This window comes from Spinacia oleracea, chromosome 3 (genome assembly GCF_020520425.1).
Source record: "Spinacia oleracea cultivar Varoflay chromosome 3, BTI_SOV_V1, whole genome shotgun sequence".
Classification (NCBI taxonomy): domain Eukaryota; kingdom Viridiplantae; phylum Streptophyta; class Magnoliopsida; order Caryophyllales; family Amaranthaceae; genus Spinacia; species Spinacia oleracea.
This window is the reverse complement of record NC_079489.1, coordinates 118,867,968-118,891,472: the sequence shown is the minus strand read 5'-3', so window position 1 is coordinate 118,891,472 and position 23,505 is coordinate 118,867,968. Positions and strand designations below refer to the sequence as shown.

Below are 23,505 nucleotides of genomic sequence, written 5' to 3'. Positions count from 1 at the left end.
TACGAAATTGGATATATTAGTAGTTAAATATTGCATTGGAGTTCGTGCAAATAGTAACTGTGAAGATCTTTTTGAAACGGAGGAAGTATAGATGAACTCCGCCTATATTGTAAAGATTTATTATATTTAAGACAATAATTAAATTAACCCAGAAAAGTAGTAAAAACAAAAATAGTCTAATTTTTTGGAAACTAAACTATTCCCGCCAAAAACAACCTTAAAACGAAACCCCAGAAGAGGAGAGGAGAAAGAAAAGAATAAATTAGACTATCCTTTCCAAGTTTGTGTAATAGTCGTATATTTTTATTAAGTGTAAAATTGACATAAAAATGTGTACTTTACACTTGTAAACATGTGTTTTCACCTTTTTCCACTAAACTACATTACCCCATCTTTACACTTGTTTGTTATTCAAAAGTTGTAACTCTAATAATTTAGATAAAGAGCGTTGTTTAGGAGGCTGAGACGCGTAGACATAAGCAAATTAGTGAAGATCATGCCATACACTTGTGTTTAATCAAGAATCAAGATTATAAGTGGGTATTATAGTATTATTAAACTGGGCCCAAAGAATTTGACGGGTCAACCGAAAGGCTGAAATGGGTTTGATCATATGAGCTAGTTGGGTGGCAATGTGGCATGGTTCATAGTTGTTGTACATGAGCTGTGTCATGCGGAGAATGAGGATGAATTTTTATAATCTTGCGGGGTATTGCCGTCCATTCCCATAGACCACAAATTTTCATTATTTCATGAAACTTTGAATGTGGGGTGATATTTCATACGGAGTACATTATTTATCGTCAATCTAATCTTATGACTCCTATCTATCTCTACTCTCTAGGCGTGTTTCCTCCCTCCTTAATTTTATTTTAGTTTTTTGAAATGCCTTTTTAGAATTATGTTCATGGTTTAAGAATACTAGCCTCGATGTGTGCATATATTCTCAAAACCGGGTTATATATGCAAGCAATGTGTAGCTACTTGACTCGCAAAATATAGATATTTTACGTGGGCATAAATATTTTATGTGGACACAAAGGTTAAACTACTATTCAGATCGTGTTCTGTTCATCCACTTCACCTTATCTCCACTTCTTTTTAGAAAAAATTATTTAGTGGTATATATATAAATTTTAAAAACATGTCCTATCGTAAATAAAATTTAGAAGATTTTTAATTTGATATTAGTTAATCCGTAATAATTCATCATTTTCTTTTTATTTGCAACACTTTGTTTCACGTTTGTCAATGCATAAATCAAACAATTAATATCTTTAATTATTGATAAGTAAAATTATAAATTGATATTCGATAAATTTATAATTAGATGATACTAACAAGATGTCATATAAATAAGTTCCTCCTTATGTATAGATCATAAAAAAGAAACAAAGTAGAGTATATATCGGAAAGTTCGGGGGCAACAGTTCGGGGACGTTGCCCCCGAACCCCAATCGAGGACCATGTTGCGTCGCCGAACCCAAAACCAGAACATGTCGTCCCTTGACTATCGAATCGCTGATTGGCCAGCGAGATCCTCGTGTTGTGGGTCGCAGTAAGGGTTTGACTGATTCAAGGCATATTCTAACATAGTTGTTATCCTATACGTCCAACCAATGATGCACTTATGTAAAAAGGTTCTGATAATATCGTAGTTCAAGAATGAGTTTGTGTATTGTCCGTATGCCTCATTCGCGCATAAAAACAAATATATAATAAACTAATTTAAAAAAGGAACAACTTATTACATTCTGCGTACACCAAGGCGATAAACTAAAATACTACGGAGTAATTGAATACTGTAAAGTATACCAAGTACTGAAGTACACCATTAGTCCCTTACTTTCCTACCAAGTATAGAGGATCTACAAAATCTACACTTCCACTTTCCCCCCCACTATATATTCATCTTCCAACACAACCACAACTCCACATCCAATTCTATCCATTCCTCTCACAATTCAACACTCTCAAATTAGTCTCTTTTTAGCAAACCAAAAACATACATGATGCCTTCAACTTCCTTTACTAATTCTCTCCCTCAAGAAATAGTTAACAAACTTCACTATTCTAGAAGATTACTACTTCACTCCCCCTTTCAACCCTCACTACCTGTAACATCACAAGCACCAACACCAACCTACCAAGTCCTTGACCCGACTGGTACGACCCATGGCAATCCCGGGTTTGATGCTAATATAGTCATGATCCTCGCGGTCTTGGTTTGCGCTCTAATCTGTTCTTTATGCATAAACACCTTCATTAGGTGTGTCATTAAGTGCTCTAGCATGATTACAGGGGAGCCTAATTACTACCTAAACATGGTTAGCCGTGATCAGAAGAAAAAAGTTAGTAAGGGTTTGGACAAAAGGGCATTGAAGACTTTTCCAGTGGTTAAGTACTCAAATGAGGTCAAGATTCAAGGCTTAGATACAGATTGTGTGATATGTTTATCAGAGTTTAAGGGAGGAGAAAAAGTCAGGATATTACCAAAATGCCACCATGGCTTCCATGTTAAATGTATTGATGAATGGCTTAGTGCTCACTCCTCTTGCCCTACTTGCAGACAATCATTAGTTGAAACGTGTCAAAAGATCATTGGAAGTGGTGTTGATCATCAAACAACAACACCATCAACAACAACAACACCATCAACAACATCATCATCATCAACAACAACAACAACAACACCATCTTCGACATCCATAGAAGTGGTTATAGTAAGTATTGTGCCACTTGAAAGGGAAGATTTGGTGAGAAATTACAGAGAAGTTGCTCTAAGATAGCAAACAAGTTGCTGAAATTAGATTTTTGGTAGATTTTTCTTTATTTTCAGAGTTAAATATTCAATTTTATGTTTAACTCTGTCTTGTTGTACAAATTAATGATAGACAATACTAGTTCTTAATTGTTCATCTTGGAAGTGTATAAAAGAAGAGCAATTAATTAATTAACGATTCCCTGCTAGCTCTTGCCATTTGTTTCGACTTCAATCAATCCGATTCTTGCATGGAGATGTAAAAGCAAAAAAATTCATTGTTAAACAATAAGGTACTCCCTCCAATTTACTTTTGTGGTAGTCCATCTTTTCGGATAAGATCGATAAACAATAAAGTTAAGAGACATATTAAAATTAAAATAAAGGGATAAGGAACCAAATTAAAACAATAAATAGATGCGGAGTATGTCTTTTTTTATTTTTCGGAAATTCGAATGGCTGCTTAATGTATATCTCAAACCTCCTGCAACAAGTAAAGGACGTAAAATTCGAAACTTGTACCTCCAAAAACATCTAATCTTCAAGGTTAAATTACCACTTAAATTATATTGAACACGTGTTTTATAATGCATATTTATTTTTTAGGCAAATTTGTAAGAAACCAACTTTTAAAAGAGTATTTTTGTTAGGAATCACCTTTTATAAAAAAAATTGTAAGAAGAACCTAAATTATAATTTTTTTGTTCAAAGACCACCTTTGGCCGGAATCTGGTAGTTGATTGCATTTTCCGGCATTTACTTGACATCTACGCACACGTGACACCTACTTTTTTCTTTTTCATTTCCTTTTACTCCCTCCATCCCAAATTAGTCGTTACACTTACCTTTGCACAAAGTTCTAGGTGATAGGTGGTTGTTTGGTTATCAATTGTTATTTTATTGAAAAAGTAGATGTTATAGGAGTTAGTGCGGTATTTTTTTAATTGAATGAGAGACTATGTAAGGACAAAATAAAATTTAGTGGGAAGAGAGAGACAATATAATAATTGTGGGGTCATTCCTAATTTAGAAGTGTAACAACTAATCTGGGACGGACGAAAAAGAAAAGTGTAACAACTAATCTGGGACGGAGGGAGTATCTCTTTTTCCTTTCCTTCCCTTCCCTTCTCCATTGTGACTCCTCTGCAGCTTATTCACCGTTTCCAATTCATCACAAAGTCCCTGATAGAAAATTCCGACTAATAAAAAACCGAAAGATTCTCAAAAGAAAAGAATAAAACGAAGCTAAACTATGGCTCTACTGCGCTTTACAAATCTAATCAACATCAAGTTCAATTAATTCACAAGCGTTGTTCAATTATGTTGTTACAGAATTTGTCTATTTGTTTATAATTTTATTAATTAAACTTCTAAGAAGCTGCATTTAATGCATTTGAAAGTCCAAGTATTTGCAGTACTTTTTTCTCTTAAAAAAATTGAATTTGTGGGCCTTGTGGCGATCTTAGGCTATTTGGTGAATGTAATTGAAGAACAATAATCCTTCCCTATGATAGTTTCCATGGTATTGCAATACAGAAGGAAAATAAATGGGTAATTTCACTTCTTGAACAATCAGTTAGGGGAGATTAATTAGAGATGAGTCAATATCAAGTATGGACATGGTAGATCAGAGGAGTTAATGAAGAGGAGCAGATGACTTGCAAAGGAGTGAATGAAAATGGAGGGGATGAAATGGCGGAAAGAGGAAAGGGAGAGGAAAATGTGTCACGTGCTATTCACCTGCAAGTCAATGCTGGAAAACATAGTCGATCATCGGAAGGTGGTCTTTAACAATCTTACGTGTCGGAGTTTAATTGGTACATATATGCGCCACGTAGGCTATGAGTCATCATAATATTTTTACTATCAATGCAAAAATTTTACTATGAAAATATGTAAATAAGGTAATTGATATAAAAAAAGAAACAAATTAGAATATTAAGATTTTCCTACTTTTATTTTAAACAGGTATAATAGGATATATACGTTAAATATTTTAGATTCCAATTTAAATCATGACACATAAGCATGTCATGTCATCATTGTGACACGGCTTAAAGGTCGCATGTTGCGACCTTTATCATTTTCGTAATTTATGTTTCTTCTAACAAGTACTTTTTTAAAAGGTGGTTTCTCACAAGTTAACACTTTTATAAGGTGGTTTTTAACAAATTTGCCTATTTTTTAAACATATCATATGGGGCCATGTTCCCCGCCAGCCCCCTTAATTCCGCTAATGCTTCGTATTTCTACAACAAGCTCTAACATCTATAATTGAATTTCAATTGTTAATCACTAACATCTGTCACATGTGAGTTGTTTTGTAATGGAGAAACACGAGAGAAAATACAAACTTTTTTTTTTTGTCTAAGCACCTGGTTCACCTTTAGGGCTAATTCGGATTTAGGGCGAATTTTGGGTAGATAGATTTCAGTCCCCTCCTAATTATTGTCGCGGAAAATCGATCACGGGTCTTCCCTACCAAATTCAGCCTCAATCACCACTGAACCAACAGGAAATTGGTAGAAAATATAAATTTTAGATGTGGAGTTACTCCCGTTATTGACATTTTCTATCCTAACAGATTTCCAATAACATTCACCGTACATTAAACATTTTCATCCGTATATGTTACCGGGTACATTGCTTGATATGTTGCATTAGCTTTAAAGGAAGACGGACGGACGTACGTACGTACGTAAAACAAAGAAAGTCGAACTGAGCTTTTGATAGCTAACCAAAGATGAAGCAACATACAAGCACTTCTTACTCCGTATATCGGTATATCCGGAGAAATTCCGAGTTAATCTCAGTGATTGGAAAAGTTTTCCAATCAAATGGCATTTTCGTAAATATTTTGCTTGAAAACTGTAGGTGGTATAATGTTACGTGTTGACTGTATATTTGTAGTTATTAACTGCATATTACTCGGTGTTGATTGTATACAACTTATCGTTGACTGTATATTTTATGATTGTTGGGGGTTAAGGATTTACCCGGTGTGAGATATCACATTGTTCTTGAAAAATGGTAAGCCTTGCTCTGATGAACTACTAAAATGCAATATTGTTTATTGGTAAGTGGTTGACTGTATATTTATAGTTGTGGATTGATTATTAGTAGAAGTTTATTGTATTTTGCGAGTTGTTGACTGTATATTATATAGTTTTGATGTATTATGAAAATACAATTATGACCGTACATGTGGCCCATATGACATGTCACCCACATTTAATGGCATTTTCGTAATAAAATCATCAATTATTTACGAAAATGCCATTTAATTGGGAAAATTTTCCAATCACTGAGATTAACTCGGAAAGGCTCGTATATCCGTATATGATAGTTTAATTTAATTGATAGGTCGTCCGATCCGAGCCGTGCTTATTTGGGCAGAATCTTTTGGTCCAATACTCCAATCATAGTCTGGCTTGACCCAACTATTCTTTTCACTTTGGTGCGGCCCGATTGCATTTCTTTTAAATTTCGGTCTTAGGTCCTACCTAATTACTAGGTTGACTAGGGTGTAGGGTTGTAAAAACTGACCTAATTCGACAAAAATCAAAATAACCTAACAAAATATTTGAATATTTGATTTGTTTGGGCGCAGACCCGCACATAATATTATCCGATTAAAGACCAACCGATTAGTTAAGACCAACCCATAACCGACCGATGACATAATTGACAGCCCTACGGAGCAGTAATTTCAACCCTAATCTGCCCGACCGGCGCGTACCTACCATGATCAACTCTACGTCCCTACGCGGCCTACCTACCATGATAAACTCTGCGTCTCTACTTAATTGTCATTTGCGCGATTGATGGGGGTTGACTATGTTTGTATATTTTGGGAGGTGAAAGGAGAATCATATGTAGGGTACGTAAATTTGGCAGTTTAGTGGTCATTACATTATCAGTCATTACAATCCAACTGATTGTGAGATTAGACAATTTGGTACAACATGAATACTGAAATATATCGATCGAAAAAAGAAAAGTGAAATGGAAGCTTCTTACAATTTTTTCTTGATGCATGATTGAGTTCATCTTCATGATGAGTCACACTCCCACAAATACTTAATTAAATTAAAAAAACATATATATGTTACTGGGGAATAAGCACAGTTGCCATTAAGTTCAATCGGGGTTGTATTAAAATTGAGTTAATTAATGTGCTCTTTTCTAAAATACATAAAGATTTGGAAGAATGGGCTCTAATTTTGTCGTAAACGCCTTCTTAATCACTGTTTAAGTTTGCAAGTAGGCTTAATTAGATCTAAATCTAATTTTAACCAATCAAGTATGCTCTTATTCTTGGCTGATAAACAAAGGGATCATTATGGGTAATTAATTAATTAATTAAAGAAAAAAAGGACTCCTTTTTAAGACTAATTAATTAAATCTCCTATTGTAATTGTAATGTCCTTTTCAAAATTTTGATAGATTCTGAAAAGATATACTTGTGTACTATACTATGCATGTGTTTCGACTTTCAAGTTTCAACCACCATTTAGTGGGGATGTTTTCATGTTTTGTGCTCTTTAATCTTTATGCTTGCTTTTTATTAATTAACTTGGTTAATGATTATCATATATCGTGGACAATGGCCACATTATGCCTTCCGTGTGGGATCAAGATCAAGACCTTGCTAGGTTGGCTTTACTGGCTTACCCTACTTAAGGAGCAATACACATCAAGAGTTCAAATGACATGGCAAACACGTTCTGGCTTTGTCCGAAACTGACTCGACTTGAATTAAGTTCATATAATATGGGTACTGATTCAATAAATTACCAAATTAATAAACAATTAATTTCTTTAGACTAAGGATGTCTAAGCTAGCTCCGATCATAGCTACTAGCTAGGGTCCATCACTGCATGTTCTTTCGAAGATCTTTGAGCACTAATTAAGTCGCCCTCTTTGATATTGCGACTCTAAACTTTCTTGATGTTGAATTGTCATGCTATTCATTCAATCTTGATAAACTTGCACGTGATTTGCCGCAACAAGCCTAAAAATAGACATGAACATATATATATAACCATATCGAGACCCCGCGTTGAGTTGTTTGAAGGAAAATGAACTGATTCAATGTGTAGTCTAACAGATATGTGACTGATCGATATCATAAAATATATTAAAAAAAAAAGTTGTTTGAAATTGGCCCTTGTTCTACATAATTTACTCTATCCCTTTCTAAGTTATATAAAGATGATCAATTAAACTTAAGTGAAATTATATATATTTACCTCCTGTTTTTTTTTAAATGATCTGTTTTTTTACATTAAGGATACATTAAAGATACGGTGTTTGAATAACACATAATCCGTAGTCCATATATAGTATAGTTGTTACAAGAAATAGAACAATTGAGATTGAGGTGGAGTACGTAGTGAGTGTATCACCGCCCACTTTAGATCCTTATTGCGGTCTTAAATCAAATTTCATGGGATTCATTTGAGGGATTTTTCATCTCTTCCCGTTTCTCGCGTGTCTCCCTGCATTATGATAAAAAAAAAATATAGACAGAATCGAAAACAATAATCACCATGGTAAATTATATAGTTAGGGACAATGCCAAAAGATGGTAAACTGTAATTCTTTGTATATTTTGGATATTAAACAAAAACTAATTAGAAAGAAAATGTATATTTTGTACGATTACAGAGCTAGCTAGAAACTTTTTTCTATAAAAAAATTCCAATTAAGTTCCTAGTGTATATGTTAATTGGCTATTAAATTGTTAACTTATGACAAAGTAACACCCACAAAATAAAAGGATTAGTAAATCATAATTGTCAACTTAAATTTCTAGCTAAATCTTCCCTTTCCGGTGGCACAATACTTATAGCAACCATCTCACTTGATGACGACGACGATGGCAGCGGCGAGGAGGTTGGTTGCTGATCACATCCAATGATCTTGTGACAAGTGTCAACCAAAGATTGTCTGCAAATAGGGCAAGAAGACTGAGAACTAAGCCACTTATCAATGCACTTAACATGAAAGCTGCCATGGTGGCATTTTGGTAAAATCCTGAGTCTGTCTCCACCTTTAAACTCTGACAAACATATAACACATTCTGTTCCCAACCCTTGAACATTCACCTCTTTTGAGTACTTCACCACTGGAAATGTCTTTAATGCCCTTTTATCAACACCACTAGTAACAACCTCTTTATGTTGTTGTAGTAGATTATTATTCCTCTGTTGGGTAGTTGTAGTGATCATAATTAGGCACTTAAACATGCACCTAATCAAGCAGTTAATACATATGGAGAAGATTAGCAAACACAATAACACTGAAAAGATCATCACAACATTAGCATCTATACTGCTACCGTGCCTCGGTGGTGGCGCAGCCATTGTCATTGGTGGTGGTGGTGGTAGTGTTGGTGTTGCTGGTTGATTGTGATGGAAAAATGGGGAGTGTAACAACATTCTCCTAGGAAGGTTGGATGAAATGAGGGAATAAGTTGAAGGCATCATTTTCTTTTTCTTTTTTTATTTTGGAGAGAGAAAATATGAAGTTTAGCTTATGAATTATGTTGTTTGGTGGAGAATATATAAACTCCATATATAGTAGTAATGAAGAAGATAAATATAATTCCTAGATTCTGCCTTTTTCATTTTTTATAAATTTTTGTGGAATTTTATTTTGTTATTGGGGCATATTGGAGTGGATATGGTTGGTTGATCTTTATCTCCAGCCATATATAATTGTACAGAAACGACATAGACTATTGCACTTAAAAAATAAGGGCCTTAACTTTAAATGTTAGTAAAAATAAAAAATTGAGTGGTGACTGAGATATATCTAAAATATTGTACGTGGTTGAAATTTTTAATTAATACTACTCGGCCTGTATTAAAAGTTCAACTATTAGTAATTAGGAGAAATTATATGGTGGTAGTTTTAGGATAAATTATGGCCATTTTAAGTAGCCGGTTCATTTTAAACAAAACAACGCGTCTTCTGTGAGACCAGTCACACCATCAACTTGATGGTGTGACGAGCGCGAAACCAATAGCGTACCTCCCCTAAAACTATATAAAAAAAGTAACAGATCTAAATTATAGAAGTAACATACCTAAACTAAAAAAGTACCTCCTCTAAAATTATATAAAATAAAAGTAACATGTCTAAACTATAGAAGTAACATACCTAAACTAAAAATGTACCTCCCCTAAAACTATTCCGTATAAAAAAAGTAACATGTCTAAACTATAGAAATAACATACCTAAACTAAAAAAGTATCTCATCTAAAATTATAAAAAAAAAGTAATATGTCTAAACTATAGAAGTAACATACCTAGACTAAAAAAAATACCTCCTCTAAAATTATTAAAAAAAAAAGTAACGTGTCTAAACTATAAAAGTAACATACCTAAACTAAGAAGGTATCTCCCCTAAAACTACTCCGTATAAAAAAAGCAACATGTATAAACTATAGAAATAACATACCTAAACTAAAAAAAGTACTTCCTCTAAAATTATAAAAAAAAGTAACATGTCTAAACTATAGAAGTAACATACGTAAACTAAGAAGGTATCTCCCCTAAAACTACTTCGTATAAAAAAAGTAACATGTATAAACTATAGAAGTAACATACCTAAACTAAAAAAAGTACCTCCTGTAAAATTATAAAAAAAGTAACGTGTCTAAACTATATAAATAACATACCTAAATTCGCAAGTGTGAACTGGTCTCACCATCAGTTGATAGTGAGGACAGTCTCATATAAGAATTTGGGTAAACCAAATCGATCGATCTATCTTTAACCGTAACTTGATCAAACCTAGACCGTACCGAATTACTTCCTATTTTTATTAGATTCAAGTAACATTTATCTGGATCATGCTGAAAGACAATAACTTCTTGGATCGTGGCCTAGCTTGGTATGTTATCAACTCGACAACTATTTTGTGGTGTCAAGTTGATAAGTTTTAATGTTTTATTGTATGTCAAAAAGAAAAGAAAAGAAAAGAAAAGAAAATAAAATGATAAATTTCATTGGGTAGCAAAAAGTAGTCATTTGTTTCAATGAGTCGTAAATAGTTCACAAGATGGTTTAATGACTGTTTGTGTAACTTTTTTTTAGCAAAATTGATACATCAAAATTTATACGATATCTTTAAGAGAAATATGAATCTAACAAATACAATATGCGAATGATCAAATACAAGTTCGTTCATCAACAGATTCAACACTATAATCGTTTTACAAATCTTGAAATGCAATGTTTTTCTCAGGTAAATAACGTTAGGCATGCAACCTTTCCAAAGATGGCATGGTTTAACCACTTAATAATTTGTCTCTGATTCATCTAAGTGTATTCAAAACGTTGACATAAATATATCCTTATCGTTGAACCAAATTATGCATTCACCAAAAGGTCATTCCATAACTCCACCATAGTAAAAGTGTTAAAAGCCAAAACTAGACTATCCAAAAAGTTAGACTATTGTCATTTATCACCGTAAAGCGCAAATGAAAACTAGAAGAGGGAGACAGAGAAGATGTAGGATTAAACTGGTGTATTTTTTTATTTTTATGACAATTAAGTGGATATGTTAATATACCGAAGGTTTTTCAATAGCTACAATAAAAATGTAGCTATTATAGTTGTTTTCAATCTCAGTCCTCTAAAGTTTGGAGACTAATCGTGTCCATCCGATTGTTTGACTTTAAACTTTTACAAAAGTATAATTTTTTTTTTTTTCTAAGTCACAATTAAAAAAAAAAAATTAAAAAAAAAAAAACTTTATTTTATATCTAATTGCTTAGAAACTGTTACAGCTCAAAAAAATTACAATCTCCATTAACAGTCCTCAAGATGAAACATCAAATTCACTACAAGTATTTTTATTAAAAATAAAATTTGTTTCAATGATGAAACTTTCAATATTATCATATAATTATATGTTTTCTACCCAAAATTAACAACATAAAGTTTAATAAGTTGAAGGAGAAAATTTGCGTCTATATATCCTCACAATATTCTACATCTACAACTATGTTTATTTTCACTTCCACGTTGATATTTTGATATTGCATGGTTTTTAAATTCTTTCGATCATAAATATTCAAAATACGAAGTAGAACATTTTCTAATCCAAAATTAAGATGAACAATCAATAGAAGCTAAGAGCAACTCCAATGGTGAGGTATAAGGTGTTGTGGTTAATTTTGCTACAGCTACAATTAATTTAAGATACATATATTTCACATTGGTGGGCTACAATAACTTGTAGCTCCCTATAATATTTAATTTACTAAATTTATTTATTTGAGCTATCTTTTGTTGAGCTACCTGTCCAAAATAGCTACAATGTTTTAACAGTTGTCTATGTCATTGTTGCACTAATGGTGGGCTACATGCTCACATGTTCATTTTTTGGTGAGCAAGTCCATTTTTTAACCATTGGGTTGCTCTAAGGTACGAAGGGAGGAACAAACTGCTTTTTTTAAAGAGATGTACATTCATTTTTAAAAATATTTTTATTTTAAAAATATTTTTATTATGAATTAAGTCAACCTAATGAGTGGTCCTGATCTAATATTAGAAATTTAACGGTTGTGATCAAAAATTTACAATGGCTATAAAATTGTTGTAGGCATCGTTAAATTATCCGTTAATATATAGACTATTTTGGTCATTTTTGTTTAACTAAGTTCATTACCCAAAACTAAATATCGCTCGTAGAGACTCATTTGAGTTATGCTAATTATTCTCCAAAACTTATTAAAAATAAGTCAAAAAAAAAAAAGACGAGTTCAAAAAAATTAGCAATCTGCGAAGAATGTAAGTAGTCTTAATAGATGGAAAACAGATAATAGGTCGATGCTCATCGATCACATCACATTGAGTCCTTGAAGAAAAAATCAATAAACTAATACAAGTAGAACCCTCAAGTACAAACATGTTGGAACTTCACTGCAATCTGATTAAGCAAAAACAAAGGGGTTTGCTAAATACATGGCTTCTAATTAAAGCACCATGCATTAAGAGTGTAATTATGATATTATCCATTTAATCAACATACAAATCCTACCATATACTCTTAAGCTTAAAAGGGGATATTAATATAATAGTATAATCCTAGTACTTTAAAGTAAAAAGCCCTCCAAGATAATAGAGATCTGATTAATTAATTAGTATTCCCTCCGTCCCATAATATAATGCCCGTTATTAAGGTAAAGGATAACATTGATAATAAAAACAATAACAGAAACTTTTCCATGAGACCGCCTCACGGGCGCGTGTAAGAAAGACCGGGTGAGACAACCACGCGCGCGTGGCCTCAAGCGCGGTATAAATTGAATTATTTTGTACGGGATTCTCACTTTCCCCTTCTCTCTTCTTAACCTCTTTCTCTCTCCTCCAAAAATCTCTGGATCTCTGCCCCCTCTCTCCTCCAAAACTCAGGAACCTCACCTTCTCGTCGCCGTCCCTCCAAAACCCTAGCCACCTTCATTCTATCTTCTCCTTCCTCGATCTCTCCTCCTCGCTGCCGTTGCAAGATGTGCGACCATGGATTCCGACTATCTCAGCCTCGTAGTCTCCGCCGACAATGGATGCGCGGCCATGGATTCCGCTTGAGGTTTTTAGGTTTTCGGTTTTATTCCTTTGATTTTGTTGAATTTGCGATTTAGGTTTTGATTAATTTGGTTGATATTATTGATGTTTGATTTCATGACAAGAGGTGGCGGCCCGTGACGGTGGTGGAGATGCGGCTGGTGCTTCTAGGAAGACGGTGGGTTTCGGTGATATGACAGGGAGATGGTGGAGGTGCGGTAGGATTAAGGATTGGGATTCGCTTCCACCGTGCTATTCAATAACAGCGAGCATATGACGGTGAATTAGGCGGCGGCGAGGAAGTTGATCGGAGGGAGGAATGGAGTTACAAGCCTCAATGTTGATGTATTCCAGTGGATTGCAAAAAAAATTAAGAATAGTTTTGTTTTGTATAGATTTTTGTTTTAGTTATAAATTTTTTATATTTAGTAATGAAATAAAGTGCTTTAGTTACCTTTTTGCATTTTATTTTTGGTTATAAGCAAAAAGTTATCAATGTTTTTTATGTCAGTTTTCTAAATCTGTGAGATTTGATTTAATAGATGAAATTATACACTTATATTAACTAAAACTCAAAAAAATTTAACTAAAATGCAAAATAACGAAACTAAAACCGCTGAATTCTTAACTAAAGCTCAAAAAAAATTAACTAATACTCCTTCCGTTCCTAAATTCTTTTAAACTAAAAACATGTAACTAGAACTCAATTTTTTTTGAAATCCTAACTAGAACTTCAAAAGCGATAACTTAAACTCAAAAATTCCTAACTAAAACTCAGAAAATCTTAATTGGTTCAATTGCTTAACTAATTGAATTTCAGGCTTAACTAATTGGTATCATTGCTTAACTAATAGGTTACATTACTTGACTAATTGAATTTTAGGTTTAACTAATTAGTTATAGTGCTTAACTAATTGGTTTCATTGCTTCACTAATTAGTTCCATTGCTTAATTAATTGGTTCAATTGCTTAACTAATTGGTTCAGTTGTTTAATTAATTGGTTTCATTAACTAATTGAATTTCAAACTTAACTAATTGGTTCAATTGCTTAACTAATTGAATTTCACGCTTAACCAATGCTTTCTTTATATTTTTAAAGTAATTAGTTCAATTTGAACCAATTATTTTAATTGTTTAACTAATTGGTTTCATTTCTTAAGTAATTGAATTTTAGGCTTAACAAATGCTTTCTTTATATTTGTAAACTAATTGGTTACACTGCTTAAATATTTAGTTTCATTACTTAACTAATTGGTTGCATTGCTTAACTAATTAGTTTCATTGCTTAACTAATTGGTTTCAGTGATTAACTAATTGGTCACGGTGCTTAATTAATTTGTTCCAATGATTAACTAATTGATCATAGTGTTTAACTAATTTATTTCATTGCTTAACTAATTAGTTCCAGTACTTAACTAACTGGTTTCATTGCTTAACTAATTGAATTTCAAATTAACTAAAGAGAAATTATTTTAATTACAACAAAAATTTTCATAACTAAAACGAAAGTATTCTTAACTATAAGAATTGTAATCTTAACTAAAACAAAACTATTCTTAACTAAACTCGTCATAAAATCACAACTATTTTTTAAAAAATCATATAAACCTCAAAAATTTATTGTTAACTAAAACAAATTTAATCTTAACTAAAACAACTTTATTCATAACTAAAAAAAGAAATAGTTTCAACTAATACAAATTTAACTTTAATTGCAATAAATTTCTTAACTAAAACGTAATTATTCTTAACTAAAACATAATTATTCTTAACTAAAGAAAAAATTTATAACTACATATTACAAAAGTATTGTTAACTAAAACCAATTTAATCATTTCTAAAATACATAAAATAAATCAAGAACAATGTTGTTAGCTTGGCGGCCTTAATCTCATGCCGTTGAAGTCTGTGACAATAACTCGTGACCTCGATCACCATGTCTTCGCATACATGAAAGGTGCACCTTGAGTACGTGTTGGTTGTGTTTATGAAAACCAATCTTCTACCAGATTTTTCAATTGCTTAAATTAAATGTTGCATTACTTAACTAATTGAAATTCAAACTTAACTAATTTATTCAATTGCTTAACTAATTGAATTTCAGGCTTAACTAATTGGTTTCATTGATTTAACTAAATCGCTCCATTGCTTAACTAATTAGTTCCATTACTTAACTAATTGGATTTCAAACTTTACTAATTGAATTTCAGGCTTAACTAATTGGATTTCAGGCTTAATTTTTTTTTCGATTCTATTTTTTTTTTCGAAATTAAAATTTTCAATTAACTAAACTAGTGTAAAACATAACTAAAAGTAATAAAAATCATAAATAATTGAATAACAAAATAGTTAAGGTATAAAGACAAATAGTTAAACTTTTGAGTAAAATAGTTATTAATTTTAAACAAACTTATCATTAACTAAAACTCATGAAATCTTAACTAATTAGTTGCAATGCTTAACTAATTGATTTCATTGCTTAACTAATTGGTTTCAGTGCTTAACTAATTAGTTCCGTTGCATAACTAATTGATTTCGTTATTTAACTAATTGAATTTCAAACTTAACTAATTGGCTCTAGTGTCTCACTAATTGATTTCAGTGCTTCACTAATTGCTTCCAGTGCTTCACTAATTGGTTTCATTGCTTCACTAAGTGGTTGTATGGGTTAACTAATTTATTACATTGCTTAACTAATTGGTTCCAAAACTTAACTTATTAGTTTTATTTTATAACTAATTGATTCAATTGCTTATCTAATTGGTTTCAATGCTTAAAATTTTGTATCTTAACTAAAATTCAGAAATTCGTTATCTGAAACTCAAAAAATCTTAACTAAAACCAAGAAAATCGTAACTTAAACTCGTGAAATCATAACTAAAACTCGAAATGTCGTAACTAAAGCACTGAATTGAAAACTCAAAATACGTAACTAAAGCTCAAAAAAACTTAACTAAAACCAAGAAAATCATAACTAAAACTTAAAAAATATTAACTAAAACTTATACAATTAAAACCCATAAAATTGTAACTAAATATAACAAAAATGTAACTAAAATGAAATTATTCTTGACTAAATGAAAATTTTTATTTACATCTACAATATAGATTTAAACTAAATTACAATTCTTTGCATTTTGCCTGCTGCCTGTCTCACTCCTCTCCATGCCGCCCAGCAACACGGCAGCAGAAGCACCAACAAAGCAGCCACGGGAAAGACAAGCCTAGCGCCACAAGCAGCAACAACAACAACAACCACCAAACAATCACCAGTTCAACCGCTGCTCCACCACCATCTCCACCGTCAACCGCTTGCAATCCTCCAACATTGCAGCCACCGTCACCAACGCAACAAAACCAAAAACAAAAACAAAAATCAAAATCAAAATCAAAATCAAAAGAATTAATTTAAAAAAAAGAAAACAAAGAAACAGTAAACATTACCTAAACTTACAATTTCAGATAAATCAAATTAAAAGGACAAACTCAAACGATTAACCTTAATTTGACATAAAAAATCATGCGTTCGGCCATACTTAGGGTTTGAGATAGAAATCAATACCTCAGATAAATTACAAACTAAATTATAAAAACTAATTAAAAAAAAAACTGATTCATTACCTCACTACAAAGACCGCCGCCGTCGATTCATGAACACCTACGAAAACCTCCGCCGATTCCACATTTCGACCACCGCCTTCACCGCGACTAATATCGACCGTAATTTGTGCTAGTTCTTCTGAATGACCGCGGCTCTTCAACTCCGACATAAATCATTCTCTATGACCGCCGCCGCCACCACTTTTTCGGTTTCTAAATCATCAACAACTTAGGTTTTCGAAAATAAAAATTAGAAAGTGAAGATATTCAGAGGAGATGAGTACCAGAGGAGAGCAACGACGACAGTGAGAAGTTGCCGGCATCAAATGCTCAACGACGGCGGCGAGAAGTTGCTGGTGGTAGATGATAAACGACGGCGGCGAAGAGAGAGAATGGAAAACCCTAATCTAATGAAGGAGGAAGAGAGAGAAATTTTTTGGAAGAAATGAAAGTGAAAATGAAAATAAATCATAAAATTGTTATATATATTTTCTTTTATTAATGCTGACGTCAGCAATTTACATGGCAGCTTGTGTGGCAGTCTAGTTGACAACAAGGCGGTCTTTCCCGTAAGACCGTCTTTTACAAAAGTCCCAAGATTAAATGGATCCATAATAATATTTAAATTTAAAAAATACAAATCCTTAATATTTTTTAAATTTAAATATTATTATGGATCCATTTAATCTTGGGACTTCACTGCGATCTGATTAAGCAAAAACAAAAGGTATTTTCTAAATATATGGCTTCCAATTAAAGCAAAAATAAGATTGTATTATCTATATAGTTAATTTTGGGGCAAATCCTTTCATATACTCTAAGCTCATATAATACGAAGTAATATAAACTCATGAGTACTTTAGTTTTTTTTTTTTTTTTTTACTGGCTCCTCCATCTTGCGAAATCCTTTCCACTTTCGGACTGTTTCATTAATTTCATCCCGCTTTTACTTTACCAGTGTTTTTTCACGGCGTGTTACGCACGCGGTTTTTCAAAGTAATAATTTTTTATTTTGTTGTAATATTTACATCACATTTTTACTGCAATAATATATTTGATGATTGGAAAATTCATCATATTATTAGATCTAAGAATAGATTGAGCACTATTTAGTATGTTTTTATCAAAATGAGATGAAAATGGAGTAGAACAATAGCCTAAGTTTCAAAGGTACTCCGTAGGTGACATCTTCAAAGCCAAACATGCGAGTAGAAAGAAATTAAAAAGAAACAAAATGCCTTAGTGTCACTGTCCGAGTGTTTTGACAGCGGATCGTACGGCGCGCTCTAGTCTATGGGGCGACAAGGGCGCAAGCCTTGTGCGAAAAGTGAATCTCAAGGCTCGGGGCACGAACGGGTATCTGCTTTAGAATGGGCACTCTTGCCTATTGGCGACAAGAGCGAGGGTCGATCGGGGCGCTTGTGTGCGCACAGCAGGCACAAGCGGGACCGACGAATAGAGTGTACCTGTTTTTCGAGGGACTTTGATGGGTCTTGGAAAACTTAAAAACATGCGACAGCACAATATCTATAAAAGCTAACAACAACGCAAGTGATTAAGCAAAGACAACTTCTGATGAGAGGTATTAGTTCATATCCCTCATAGAGGTTTATTTTGAATTAGCTAAAACTTGCCAGTGAACACTGGAATTACAATAACATAATAATTCTCTCTAAAGCCTAGAAAAGTATTAGAAAGATCCTAGAAAGCAATAGAAAAGAGAAATACAAGTAAAGGAAGGTTGAATTCTAACATCCTCCCCCACTTAAGCTGTCGACGCCCTCGTCGACTTACAAGAGTTACAAAAGTTGAAAGAAAAAATTCTTATTTTAAACTCTGTAGTCTTCTCTGCCGTTAGTTGATGGCGATTGCTGGAGTCTTCTTGAATCTTGTTGTGTCTTGATAGGTTGGTGAATCTTGTGAATCCAAGTCTTCCTGGTTTCTGGTTTCTGGCTCGGAGCGGCTGGGCTTGAGCTTGTATTATGTTTCTTGTTTCTGATGCGAGGGGGTATCTGAGATGTCGCGTTTCTGAGTGGCTCCATCACTCACATTGCCGAAAGGTATCGGCCCTTCTCTTTTGTCTTTGCGGGAGTACCTGTACTTCAAACTAGACAAGCTTGACCACCTGCTACAAGCAATGAATTCAAGTGAGGCATTACAACTGCTTTGCTGGTGCGGAGGAACTCCAATCCAAGTACAAGGTTGAAGTCGTCCATGTTGACGGCAGTGAAGTTCGTTTTCCCTTCCCAGTCTCCCAACTTTGCTTCCACCTGTTCTGCCACACCGAGAATCGGCTTAGCTTTAGAGTTGACGAATATCATGCTACCGCCTCCTTTCTTGAGCACTAACCCCAATCTATGCGTCGGGCTTCTGCTTCGGTCACAAAGTTGTGAGAGGCGCCGGTGTCGACCATGGCTCGAGCACTCCTCCCATTCACTGCGAGGTCCACATACATCATGTTCATGGATCCCTCTCTTGTCTCCGGGGCCATTGCATACATCATGTAGACGGAACTCATTCTGCGGGGCTCATTGTCTTCACTGCATGCTTCTTCTTCTGTCTCTTTGGGGGTTTCCTCCACGGACATGGCCGACAACTTCCTCTCTAGGTTGTCGATCTCCCCTTTGTACTTGCACTCCCACCATTTGTGTGGGCCTCGACATAACAAACAGTTAAGTCTACTGATGTTTCCCAAGGGCGTGCTTGAAGGAAATAATTCCCTTGGTCCAAGCATGCATTTAATGTTAAGTCTAATAAATGTCGTTCAGTATTAATTAACAAGTTAATAATTCAGTGAGATCAAGTGAACTGAATGCCTAGCTAGAGGCCGCTTCAGTTCAAGTGGAATTAATGATATTAATCCACAGCTTACTCTTGACTGAACCCGTAGGGTCACACAAATAGTACGTAAACGGATCAAGTATTTAATGGCATTAAATACTCTATCTATGGATATTCGGAATCGACGGATCTTGGTTTCAGTGGGAGCTGAGATCGTCAAAGGCAAGTAAATGAGTACTCCGGAAACGATGATATTGCCGGAAACGGAAATATGGATCGTATCGGAAATATAAATATTATCCAAGTCGTAGATATTGCCGGAAACGGAAACATGGTACGTATCGGAAAATATTATCGGAAATGGAAATATTGCCGGAGTCGGAAATATTGCCGGAAACGGAAATATTGTCAGAAGTGGAAATATTATCGGAATCGGAAAATAATTCCGGAAACGGAAATATTAAATATTTGTTCGAAACGGAAATTAATTCCGGAATCGGAAATGTTAAATATTGTTCGTATCGGAAATAAATTCCGGAATCGGGAATTTAATCGGAAGCGCATCGTACGAATTAGCATCGGACGAGACTTGTTAGACGAAGGCCCAGCACGAAGCCAGGCCCGCACCCAGCAAGCCAAGCGTCCAACACACGCTGCCAAAGCCTCGCTAGGCCCAGCAAGGCAGGGCGCGCGCGCGAGCTATGTGGGCTGCGAGCAAATGGGCTGCGAGCTGTGCAGCTCGCGTGGGCCATGAGGCTTGCGCGGGCTGTGCGGTGCTCGTGCTCGTGTGCGGTTGTGTGCGATACGAATCCTAAAGCTATTGGAATTCGTTCTATGATTAAATCCTAATCCTAGTAGATAGAATTTATTTTAATAGAGTCCTAAAGGGATTTTAATTAAACTAATTGGTATTCTAATAGGATTCTAAATCCTTTTCCATACTCTGAAAATATGTGCCTAGGGTCACAAATTTATACACGAGATTTCAAGTATTCAAAGCTAGGATTTTTAAGCAGAAAAATCAGTCAAAACTATTGCCTTATTTAGCCGAAAATAATAGTACCTTAAGGGCGATTCTAGTTGGTCAATCTTAAGGCGGATCCGGACATGCTGTGGACTTTCTACGGAGGGACGACACTTGGAGTCCTAAAGACTTGTTCTTGTTCGGTTCGGGCGCAGCTAGGGAAGGCACGCTACAAAGTGTATGCATCCTAGACTAATTATATGATTATGTGCAATTAATATGATTCCTGGCATTAAGGTTTTTCCGCATGATTTATGTTGTTCATATGTATCATAACCTAACAGTGGTATCACGAGCCCCTTATTAATTGCATGATCTATAATTGCTTAAACATGGTTAAATTTTACAAATTTTCAAAGAATTAAAAAGGGGTGATTAATTTTCGTAATTGTTAATTAATTGCAAATTGCGTTTATTTAATTATATGTACGCAGTTCTTCGGCAGTTTCTTCGTTACTCATCCAAATCGAGTGATTTTTGTGTCAATACCGAATGTAAAAGGCATTCTAAAATTTTGACAAAAGAATATTTTTCGGCCGAACCCAGTATTCCCAAATTCGAAGCCTAACTATGACTTTTCGGAGGTTTTAGTTTTTCGAACGCCAAAGTTTGTAAATTTAAGATGTTAAATTGAATATTTGCGATTCTTGTTGATAAATCTTGAATTTTTGATTGACCTACTGTATATGTTTAACAAATTTGAATGCCTAGACTTGTTAATTATACAACCTAATTTGTAATTATGATTAATTTGTTGAAATTCGAATAATTTAGAATTGATTTGATTTTCATAATTAATTAATGATTTAATTAGGTATTCATGATTAAAAACCACCATAAAAATTGTTAATTTGTGATAAATTTTAAATTTTTATGACCTAGATTTGAATCCATGTTAATCGAAAATTAATTGATTAATAAATTTTTGATTTTTCGCCCTAAAATTATGAAATTAATATGATTTATTAATTTGTCATTAATTTTGAATTAAAAATTTTAAATTTTTATGAAAAACGCTCATAAATGTTGCACGCACAAAGCAATGGACGCTACGTGTTACCCTAAAGGGGTGTTGTATAGTGCGGGCACGAGACGACGAGCAAGGGAGCTCGTCGCCCGTGCGGTACGAATGTAGCGAGCAACATAGCATGGCGCGCGCGCGAGGCAAAGGTGCTGGCCGTGTGTGCTGTGCGATGGGCGTGGGCAAAAGGCAAGGCACTGCGAGCAGTCGCGTGTGGACAGCAAGCGTGATGTGCCACAACGCCCACTGCCTCGCGCCAGCGAGCGCTGGCTCGCGCAGCGAGTGATGGCTCGCGCACAGCGAGCGATGGCTCGCGCGCAGCGAGCGATGGCTCGCGCGCAGCGAGCGATGGCTCGCGCGCAGCGAGCGATGGCTCGCGCGCAGCGAGCGATGGCTCGCGCGCAGCGAGCGATGCCTCGCGAGGGAAAGCAGCAGCAGCCACGACACATCACAAGGCTGCGCGCAGCGTAGCCAGCATGGCTGCGTGTGTGCGTGGCATATGGCTGTGTGTGCGGTGTGGCTGTGCAAGCCGTGTGCAACGATCAATGGCACGGGGGATGGGGCCTCTTAGCTCGATGGGGCTTGGGCGCAAGCCCAAGTGCCTCGTCTTGCGACAATTGATAAGTTCTGTTTTAATTTTGAATTTTCAATTCGGAAATAATTTTAATTAATTTTAAAATTAATAATTTAAATTGTTTTCTCGGGATTTAATTTTGATTATTATAATTATTATAAATTTTAATTTATACTAATTATTTTACTAAAATTAAACCTTGAATTAATTTAAATTCGTTTAATTCAACTGAAAATAAATTAATGGATTCGATTATAATTTTATATGAGCTTTAAATTTTAATTAAACTTGTATGTTTACGGTTAGACTAGAAATACATTTTTATGTTTAAAATTAGTAAAGCATATAAAGTTATTCGTTTAAGTTGGAGCATATTTAGTCTTAAACTCTTGATTAGGTCTACAAATCCTTTAAGGTTAAAACAACTTGATTAGAATTAATAAGGACAGAATAATTGGTAGATTATTGGTGCCCTTGATTAATTGCTGCAAATATTTATGTGATGCATAACATGTTTTACTAACCAGCTATCACTAGTAGAAAAAACATCATTTGCAACTCTCCTCTTGCAACTCAGCTAATCTGCGAATATTGCAAAATGTCATGGTCAACGCGGGGCAAAGGTTAAATGATTTAATTACAACTTTTATAGGCTATCAAACGCTGCGATTATTGGAAAAAAATAAATCAACGGTGCATTCTTAGCGCACCCAGTGAGCCCACGCTGCGAATTGGCCGTGTATTGCAACTCCAACCAAACAAACGCGCTGCTTGAACCTTCATCAGATCTAAAATTTTAGCTCCCTCGTTCTCCCTAGAACTCTCCGCCCATTTCATGTCAAACCCTAGAATTCGCCATCTCTCTATTCTCCTTGATACCGCTTTCTTCCAAATCGTTCAATGGGTTTTTTGATAAATCGCGCTACAATCCTGTTTCTTCCAACTCTCATAATCTAGATGAGTAGAATATTTTCATCTCTTATAAGTTTGTGTTATATTTTCAAGCCGATCTATAGAGAGAGAACGATGCCGACCTCGTACTACACTCGACGTTCGCTTCGGCTATTGCGGTAAGGTTTCGGCTTTTAAACTCTTCGTTTTCTTCGAATTTATGATTTATGAAGATTCGCTGATTTAATTGTTGAATTGTTGGTGATT

At 34.4% G+C, this 23,505-nt stretch overlaps 3 protein-coding genes across 4 annotated transcripts in view; 2 read left to right on the top strand and 1 right to left on the bottom strand.

The window, feature by feature from the left end:
- Positions 1-1,717: 1,717 nt before the first annotated feature.
- Positions 1,718-2,970, top strand: LOC110793632 (RING-H2 finger protein ATL78-like). The gene has a single exon (XM_021998528.2). The coding sequence runs from the start codon at positions 2,010-2,012 to the stop codon at positions 2,787-2,789; it is 780 nt and encodes a 259-aa protein (XP_021854220.2). The 5' UTR covers positions 1,718-2,009; the 3' UTR covers positions 2,790-2,970.
- Positions 2,971-8,350: 5,380 nt separating this feature from the next.
- Positions 8,351-9,406, bottom strand: LOC110793630 (RING-H2 finger protein ATL78-like). The gene has a single exon (XM_021998527.2). The coding sequence runs from the start codon at positions 9,251-9,253 to the stop codon at positions 8,564-8,566; it is 690 nt and encodes a 229-aa protein (XP_021854219.2). The 5' UTR covers positions 9,254-9,406; the 3' UTR covers positions 8,351-8,563.
- Positions 9,407-23,027: 13,621 nt separating this feature from the next.
- Positions 23,028-23,505, top strand: part of LOC110780496 (uncharacterized) — a 38,032-nt gene continuing 37,554 nt past the window's right edge. For both annotated transcript variants that reach the window (XR_008930934.1, XM_056840707.1), the window contains exon 1: positions 23,028-23,417. The gene's annotated coding sequence lies outside the window, so the exon portion shown is untranslated. The remainder of the gene's footprint in view (positions 23,418-23,505) is intronic.

Excerpts from the sequence above, each read along its gene's own strand:
- LOC110793632 (XM_021998528.2), top strand. The coding sequence starts at position 2,010 with ATGATGCCTTCAACTTCCTTTACTAATTCTCTCCCTCAAGAAATAGTT.
- LOC110793630 (XM_021998527.2), bottom strand. The coding sequence starts at position 9,253 with ATGATGCCTTCAACTTATTCCCTCATTTCATCCAACCTTCCTAGGAGA.